This window comes from Henckelia pumila, chromosome 4, assembly GCF_033568475.1.
Source record: "Henckelia pumila isolate YLH828 chromosome 4, ASM3356847v2, whole genome shotgun sequence".
Taxonomy (NCBI): Eukaryota; Viridiplantae; Streptophyta; class Magnoliopsida; order Lamiales; family Gesneriaceae; genus Henckelia; species Henckelia pumila.
In genome coordinates, this window is record NC_133123.1 from 228,895,099 (window position 1) to 228,903,963 (window position 8,865).

The following is an 8,865-nucleotide window of genomic DNA, read 5'->3' on the forward strand; positions in this document are numbered from 1 at the left end:
CCTAGATTTACATCGCACTTTTGGCACAGCTTGTAGCAAGCTCTTGGTACTCGATTTCACTTGAGTACTGCATATCATCCTCAGACCGACGGACAGTCAGAGCGGACTATCCAGACACTCGAGGATATGCTTAGAGCTGTAGTGCTAGATTTTGGCACTAGTTGGCAAGATTCACTACCACTTATGGAATTCTCGTACAATAACAGCTACCAGACTAGTATTGAGATGGCTCCATTTGAAGCATTGTACGGAAAGAAGTGCAGATCTCCTCTTTATTGGGATGATATCTCAGAGACACCTGATATTGGGCCAGATATGATTCGAGAGATGACCGAGAAAATAAGACTGATTCAGAAAAGAATGAAGACAACACAAGATCGACAAGCCAAGTATGCAAATGTTCGACGCAGGCCTTTGTGTTTTGAACAAGGAGACCGAGTGTTCTTGAAGATTTCTCCATTCAGAGGAACTTTCAGATTTGGCAAGCGGGGGAAGTTATCTCCAAGATTTATTGGTCCGTATGAGATTCTCGAGAAGATAGGCAATCTTGCCTATAGACTTGCTCTTCCTCCAGCTCTTTCTGGAATACATGATGTCTTTCATGTTTCTATGCTGCAGAAGTATCAGCCTGATATTTCTCATGTTCTCCAGTCAGATGAAGAAGAATTAGATGAGACTCTGAGTTACTTTGAGAAGCCGATATAGATACTTGATCAGAAAGAGAAACAACTCAGAAACAAGACTATTCCTCTTGTGAAAGTTCAGTGGAGTCGACATGGAATTGAAGAAGCAACTTGGGAAGTTGAATCAGATATGAGACAACGCTTTTCAGAGCTATTTCACCGATGTGAGTTTGTATTCAGTATTTCTGTTATTTCCTTATCTTATATGCATATAGACTGCATGCGATTTCAAGGAAGAAATCATATCTTAGAGGGGGAGAATTGTAAGGCCCGAGATTATTTAATTTTAATCTGAGAATATTTAATTTGAGAATTTTTGGAGTTTAGATTTAAATTCTAATATTCTTAAATTATTTAGGATTGAAATTGAATTAAAAAGAAGTTTCAAGGGCTAGTTTGAAAATATTGAAAAGTTGAAGGGCCAAAGTGCAATTATGACTTTTTGAGTGGGACACTTGTCTACTTATGCATATTAACGTGTATTATCACCATTCACATCAAAAAATACAGAGCAAGAACCGAGAGAAGAATAGAAAGGAAACTCAAGGCATTTCTTCATCTTAAATCTTTAATATCTCAAGATCCTTCTGGCCGAATTAAATTTCGGGCATAGTTCCGCGATCCTTGAAAGACGAGCTTCGATTTGGTGTAAGTATCTTTATGATCCAGCATATTTCGAAATTGAGATGATACATAACTCAGAATTTGATGTTAGATATGTGTTCTTGAGCTTCTATGTGTTGTATTATCGCAATTGGGTCAAAGATTGGATGCCATTTGTATTTCTTGTGAATTTTACAGCATGTGTTTTGAAATTACAGCTGCTGATATGCTGGTATATTGATGTATGTTTGCTGGTATATCATGTAAATGAAGTTGATTTGATTGATAGATTGGTTAGATTTCAGTTTCGGTTACCGATTCCATACCATTACGTCGTCGGTTTGAAAAATGATCAAGTTTGATTCTAGATTACATGAGCTGAGTATTATGTAAGTTCTTGTTGATATAATTATCTTGCTATGCTATATTTTCAGATTGGTTTTGAAGGTTATCGAACTCGGGAATTCAGCGGCGAAACGGGAATAGAATAGCTCAAGGTTTGCTTTGAAGATTAGCTTGCAAGACTTAGTTTGTTGAACAGATTTTGATTGAGGTTTTGCGTCGCCAATTGTCCTGTATTTCAGATTGTATTTTTTCCAATTTTTAATCGCCCTATAAGATGAGATTAGCACCCGAGGTCCCCACAGGGAGACATAAATTTTTTTTCAAGGCAGATCTCTTTTTTTCCATGCATTCATCTTCTTGATAACAAACTCAAGAATAGATAAATCCTGATAATCACAATGCATATAACAAAACCACATCATACTCCCTTTCAAAGGTATGGATAAAAAAATGTCATATTTAGGCTCATTAGGGTAGTTGATAGGCTAGCCAAAGAATGTCGAATGATGTCTAAAAATATTCTAAGAATATACCATTCTTTTCAATTAAACTCAAAGGGGAAACTATGGAAAAAATTTATTTACATGGTAGGCTCGAAAGGCTCAAATGAATCAAAGATCGCTTATATCATTTTCATGTTCGCTCGCAGTCTAGATATACACCTCAAAGAATGTGTAGTTAAGTTCTGACATGCACTAGCAACTTCCTAAGACTATCACAAAGCTTACACGACTTTCACTATGTCATATACACTTCACAAGCCATGACACATGCGTGCTAAAAAATATTCAACAACTATATCAAAGTCTAATTTGCATTGGAGATCAAAGTGTTCAAAGGTTAGAAAATAATCTATTATCAAAAGCATGCATTTCATCAATCAGATATCATCATGGGCTAGTGAATCTCAACAGTCATATTCATCACTAACTATGAGCTCAAAAAAAAATATTTCTTAAAAAATAGGCTAATTCCTCTAACTGACTGGCTAAGTCCTCTCCCCCATACTTAAAATCTTAAATTGTCCCCAATGTAAGTAAAAAAATGAAAAATAAAAATAAAAACTAAAAATGAAAGAAAATACTCCCCTTGGGTTGCCTCCCAAGCAGCGCCTCTGTTTACAGTCGTCGGCCCGACTGCATGCTTCAGTTCCTCATGGTGGTTCATATCTGGTTCCTTTGTCCACCTTCACCCACTTGAGTAATTTCACGGTTAATTTCGGTCTATGTTTTCTCTCCTTCGATTTCTTGGGTATCCGCATCTCTTAATTATTTTTTTTATTTTCCCATCGGTATTACTTTTTCTCGATCTGGAGGAAGTTTTGGCTCAATTCTAGGTACATGCAGATCAGAAAGAAAAATTTCAGCATAGAATTTTTAGCAGGTCTTGCAATAACCTTCTTCAGCTTATCCTCATTCACAAATTTCTTATTTTCTTGTGACAAGTGATCATTGAAATCAATAGTATTAACAATACTTTCACAATTAGGAAATTTCAGGTTATCAAAAATATTAAACTTGATAATCTCCCCATCGAATTCCATAGTGAGAGTATCACTACCAACATCTATCACAGACTTTGAAGTTTTAAGAAATGGTCTTCCAAGCAAAATTGGACTATTCAAATCATTATTTTTCATGTCAAGCACATAGAAATCAGAAGGAAAAACCAAATTACCAACTTGCACAAGAACATCCTCTATCACACCCCTAGGATAAATAGTAGACCTATCAGCCATCTGAATAACAACTACAGTTTCATTCAAGGGCCCTAGTTTTAAAGAATCATAAGTAGAGTATGACATTACATTAATTGATGCTCCTAAATCTAGCATGGTTGTGTCAAGCTGAACATCTCCTATTTTACAAGGAATAGAAAACATACCTGGATCCTTGCATTTTGTAGGTATCTTTCTCTGAATCACAACAGAAACCTGTTCCCCTACTTCTATTTTCTGACATCCCTTCAATTTTTGTTTTCTTTTCTCAGTACACAATTCTTTTAAAAACTTAGCATAGCGAGGTACTTGTTTAATAGCATCTAACAATGGAATATTTACCTCACATCTACGAAAAGTGTCATACATCTCCTTAATACCTTCATCCTTCCTAGACTCCTTCAATGATAAGGGGAAAGGGGATACAGGTTTATACTCAAAAATATGAGGAAACTTACCTCTTGGTGCATCTTCTTGAATAGGCTTATTATCTTCTACCTCTTCAATCTTTGATTGTACTTGTACCACCTTTTCTTGCATCTTCAACTCTCTTCCAATCCTCAAAGTGATTGCACTCACATTCTCTTTTGGATTTGGCACTGTCTGAGATGGTAGACTATTAGAATGTTGTGCTTCCAGCTTATTGATTGCAGTTTCCAACTGACCCACTTGAGTGTTCAAGTTTTGGATGTTTGCTTTCGTTCCTGTTGAAAATTCAAAGTATTAGTAGCAAGATCCTTAACAATATTTTCAACAAACTCACCCGGCGCTGGAATTTGAGGACGCTGCGGCTGTGGTTGATACGGTGGCCTGTAAGCTTGATTATTTGGCTGCACGTGAGGTGCAGGCTAGTTCATTGCAGGATTGCCATATCTGAGGTTCGGATGATCCCTCCAACCTGGATTATACGTGTTTTAATAAGGGTCATAATTTCGTTGTGGTGGCCCTGGAAATCCTCCTGTTGCATTTACTTGCTCGACTGATTCCTCTTGAAGTGTGGGGCACATCTCAGGTGAATGTCCCACTGCAGAGCAAATTCCACATACATTCACATTATGTCCATTCCCTAAAGCCATTCGACGCACAAGAGATGTTAGTTCAATCAATTGTTGCTCAAGGGAAGAAACATTTACCTCGTTGCCCCTTCTGGGTGCTGGATCACTTTTGTTGGTGCCAAATTGCTGAGAATTGGCAGTCATATTCTCTATTAGGTTCCTAGCGTCTCGTGGTGTCTTGTCCACAAAAACTCCTCCACTGGCCGCATCCACCATGCTCCTGTCAGGAGGCAAAAAACCTTCATAGTAATATTGAATTAAAAGGTTTTCACTTATCCGGTGTTGCGGATAGCTAGCACAAAGCTTCTTGATCCGCTCCCAATATTCGTGAAGTAACTCTCCCATGTGTTACTTGATGCCATAGATCTCCTTTATGATGTTTGCCGCTCTCGAAGCTGGAAAGTAATTCTCTAAGAAAATCCTCTTCATCGTTGTACAAGTAGTGATGGATCCAGAAGGCAAGTAGTATAGCCAATCCTTTGCAGCATTCTTTAGAGAAAAAGGAAAAGCTCTCAGCTGAATTTGTTCCTCTGTCACTCCTTGGAGTTTCATGCTTGTGCAAACCACGTGAAACTCCATCAGATGTTTATGGGGGTCCTCACCTACAAGACCATAGAAAGAAGACAACAAATGTATTAGCCCAGATTTTAACTCAAAAATAGCATTAGCTTCTAAGGTATGGAAAGTAATGCATAAGGGTTGCTGGTTCAGATCAGGGGTGCCAAGATGTCTCAAGCTAAGATTCGCAGCCATCTCTTCCTTAGGCTCTTCAAATGGAACTTCTTCTTCCTCTTCAAATCTCTTTCAAGCTTCCTTAGTTTGCCTAAGCAATGTTCTCTCTATCTCCAGATCGTAGGAAAATTCTTCTTTTTTTGAAGATTCACCTGCAAGCATGAACAAACCAGAAAAGCACTGGGGGAAAAGAATATAAATAAAATAAAAAAATAAAACATAAAAAACGAAAACACAAATAAATTAAACACCTTCCTCAACAACGGCGCCAAAATTTTGCAGCGCTTAGTCGTATCACGCTCAAATTAACCCAACTCAGATTAACTAAATAAACATGTAGTAGCGAGAGTAGGGATCTTTCCCACGAGGAAAGTGAAATTTATTTGTGTTATTAAAAATACTCAAAATAAATAAAAGAGGATTTTGAGATTTTAAAATTAACTACCAAAAATTAAAAGCAATTAAAAATAATTTTTATCACTAGCATGCAATATTAAAATAATAACGAAACAATTAATTAAAACAAGTCTTAGTATCGATCGACTACACCCTTGAAGTTATTCACTCGATCATCGATTCCCTAAAAATAATTAATTATCATTGAATATTTATCATTGAAATTTAATTCCTATCTCACCTTAATTTTAGTTAATTAGACACAAGCGTTCTAAATTAATCCTTACCAATAAATCAATCAAGATACAAGCGATCAAGATTTAAATCTAAGGTAGCCTTCAAACTAGTGAAATTGATGAACCTAGATAACACAAGCACAAGCGGTTACATTTAACCTAGTCAATTGTTGTTCCTATGAATGAACAAATTCACAAGCAGAAATTATTAATCATAGTTGCTTCCCAAATTAGATGGATCAAACAATTATGGATTTGATTTCTAATTAAGCAATAGATTGTATGAGAAAATTATAAGGTGATCAGGCTAACAATCAAACATACAAGCATAAATTAAATCCCAAACAACTTTTGATATCCAAATAAAAATCAAACACGTACTGAAAATTTAAATCTCACAAACAATAAATTCAAGGGATTATCCTTCTCAACCAAGTATTAGAACTTAGCCACTAAAATTCATGAATTCTATAGAAAAATTCATGAAAGAAAAATTAAATCTAAGAAAATTGAGAAGAAACCTAGCCACCAAAGAGTTCTTCTCCCTTTTGCCGTCCAAAACTGATTAAAAGATTGTAATTTTTGAGTTGTAAGAAATATTTCAAGTCTCCAAATCTTCCAAAGATTATATCTCACTCGACCAAAGAATTTCCAAATTTAAAAACTCTGCACGCTCGCGCCGCTCGATTGGTGAAAACATGCGGATCGAGCGACAAATTTTTTGTCTCGAATATCTTCATTTTCCCGCTCGATCGGTGAAAAACTAGCGATCGAGCGATAACTTTTTTGTCTCGCACACGTAGCCTAGCGCAGATGCGCTCCTTACTAGCGCAACAACGCTTCTTCAATTCTCCCATGCGCGGTAGCGCTTCCATATAGCACAGTAGAGCTCTTGTTTCTTAACTCAGCGCACATGCTCGATTATTTACCGCAGATGCTTTGTTCCATTCTTTCTCAACATGGCGCAGATGTGTTTCAACATAAGCGCACTTATTTTTCTTTATTGCGCAACAACACATCATATCAGCTCAATAGCATTCCAATCATTCTTCTTTTTATTTCTTGCAATAGATAGCACTAAAACAAGAGCTACAACGCCCCTCTAATGCGCATATGCGCTTCTCTTATTTTCTTCTTCAATGCTGTGCAGGTCTTCAACATCCAGGGGCGTTCTTCTTCTTATTTTTATCAACTTTTCTCATTTTTTCCTATATTAAATAAAATACAATGATTAGGAACTATACAATACATTTAATCAATCAAAATACACCTAATCATCACAAATTAACTCAATCAAACATAGGAAAATATAATCACATCACTCATCGTAGGGCGCATGGAGTGACAAATTGGAAAGATCCGTAGTGATGTGGTGAGAAGCACCAGAATCAAGGATCCACTTGGTAGGGGAAGGAAGAGACAGGCTGCGAGATGCAGTATGAGCCTTGGGAGGTGTATAGGCTGGAGGAGAGGGAGACGTTGGGGATGGTGATGCCCAAAGGAGATACTAGAAGTCAGGACAGTGTTTGGCGGAGTGTCCGCTAAATTCCACAGAGCTGGCAACAACCAAAGTAGGGCCAAGGATAATGGCCAAGGGAACCCGAGGGAGGCTGTGGTTGCCATGGCATGGGACCGCGGGAGTCACGCGGTCAAGCAGGGGCAGCGGAATAGGGCTGGCCAGGAGGTGCGCCTGCAAGAGGATGTCGTGTGTTACGAGACGTTGGGAAGGAAGTGACAGGGCCAGACACAACAGGAGGACGAAGGAGAAGTTGAGCCTCAAAGTTGAGCAATTTTTCTTGGAGCTCTTCAAAGGAAATTGGCGTGTCACGGGCTTGGATTGCATGAGAAAGCTCCTTGTAGGACTCGTCAAGGCCATTGAGAACCTTGAGAGTAATATACTTATAGTCGTAGGAGACATTCAGAAGTGCGAGGGCAAAAATGGTGGCTTTGATGCCATGCATGAAGTCGGTGATGGAATTGGATCCCTTTACGGGATTGTCAAGTTGATTTTTAAGTTGTAAGATGCGGACACAACTTAAGGCAGCATAGGTTTTGGCAAGAATTGTCCAAGCATCATGCGAGGAGGTAGACGGGGCAATAAATGCGATGAGGGAGGGTATGAGAGAGCCAATGATGGCATTAAGGAGGAGATGATCCTGACGAACCCAGAGAGAGTGGGCAGGATTGGGGATAGTGGCATTGTTTTGAGTGAGGGTGGGTGAAGGGCAAGGGTTGGAACTATCAACAAACCCCATAAGATCATAGCCAAGGAGAAGGGGGAGAAACTAAATATGCCAGGACGAGTAGTTGGAGGAGGTGAGTTTGAGAGGAATTTGAGCAGTATCATTAAGGGGGATGATAGGTTGGGGGACGGTTGGTCTAGTGGCCATGGAGGATGCCGACGGTGATAGGCGAGGGCTAGGGTAGTGGCGCGGTTGGACGTCTAGGTGTGTGGCTTGAGCCAATGGCAACTGATACCATGTAAGGTTTTGTAGAATATTGATTTTATTGATATAAATTGAAGAATAAATAGTTACAAGGATGATACATAAAAGGATAATATACACAATATCAAATCCTAACTAATATCGCAACATACAAGGAAAAGAGATAAGTAAAAATATTAAGAATATCTAATATTACAAAATATTTGCTAACAGAATTTATTGTGTAAATATTATTTCAATAAACTCGTATTAGTAATTTCTTGAATAGCTTCTTTTGAAACAATCCGTAAAACTTACTTGTAGTCACCTCTAAGAACAATCTTCTTATCAAATGATTTTCAATTTTTCAGTTACTTCTTGTAAGATTCTATGAACGGCTTCAAATGGTAAGTATTTTTTTTATTGGTGATTCATCTCATATAATCAAGTATACTTACAAAAAAAACTACCCAAGACCACTTTTTTTATATTATACAATAACTTTCTTCATGAAAAAGTATTTTCAAGAATACATTTTGCATTTGAAATACTAAAACATTCATTGAAAAATTAAAATTAATTTGATTCGATGCTAATAAACCTCATTGCAGTAATTTTGAAAGTAGAACAAATACACCACTTAAAAATTAACAAATAATCATGTTAAGTTCA

At 37.5% G+C, this 8,865-nt stretch overlaps 1 protein-coding gene across 1 annotated transcript; it reads right to left on the reverse strand.

Annotated features, from left to right (window-relative positions):
- Nucleotides 1–2,925: 2,925 nt before the first annotated feature.
- On the reverse strand, nucleotides 2,926–5,156 carry LOC140862868 (uncharacterized). The gene is made up of 6 exons (XM_073265903.1): nucleotides 4,756–5,156; nucleotides 4,320–4,623; nucleotides 4,112–4,178; nucleotides 3,691–4,052; nucleotides 3,516–3,594; nucleotides 2,926–3,401 (listed from the first exon to the last, which is right to left on the reverse strand). Exons 1-6 carry the CDS (start codon nucleotides 5,154–5,156, stop codon nucleotides 2,926–2,928), a joined length of 1,689 nt encoding a protein of 562 aa, XP_073122004.1.
- Nucleotides 5,157–8,865: the final 3,709 nt, after the last annotated feature.

Bases quoted from the DNA above. Each gene is read 5' to 3' on its own strand.
- LOC140862868 (XM_073265903.1), bottom strand. From the start codon at position 5,156: ATGGCTGCGAATCTTAGCTTGAGACATCTTGGCACCCCTGATCTGAAC. The intron at 4,179-4,319 runs GTAAATGCAACA...CCTCACGTGCAG, and splicing joins AAGAGGAATCAGTCGAGCAA to CCAAATAATCAAGCTTACAG. The intron at 4,053-4,111 runs GTGAGTTTGTTG...AATTTTCAACAG, and splicing joins TCCTCAAATTCCAGCGCCGG to GAACGAAAGCAAACATCCAA.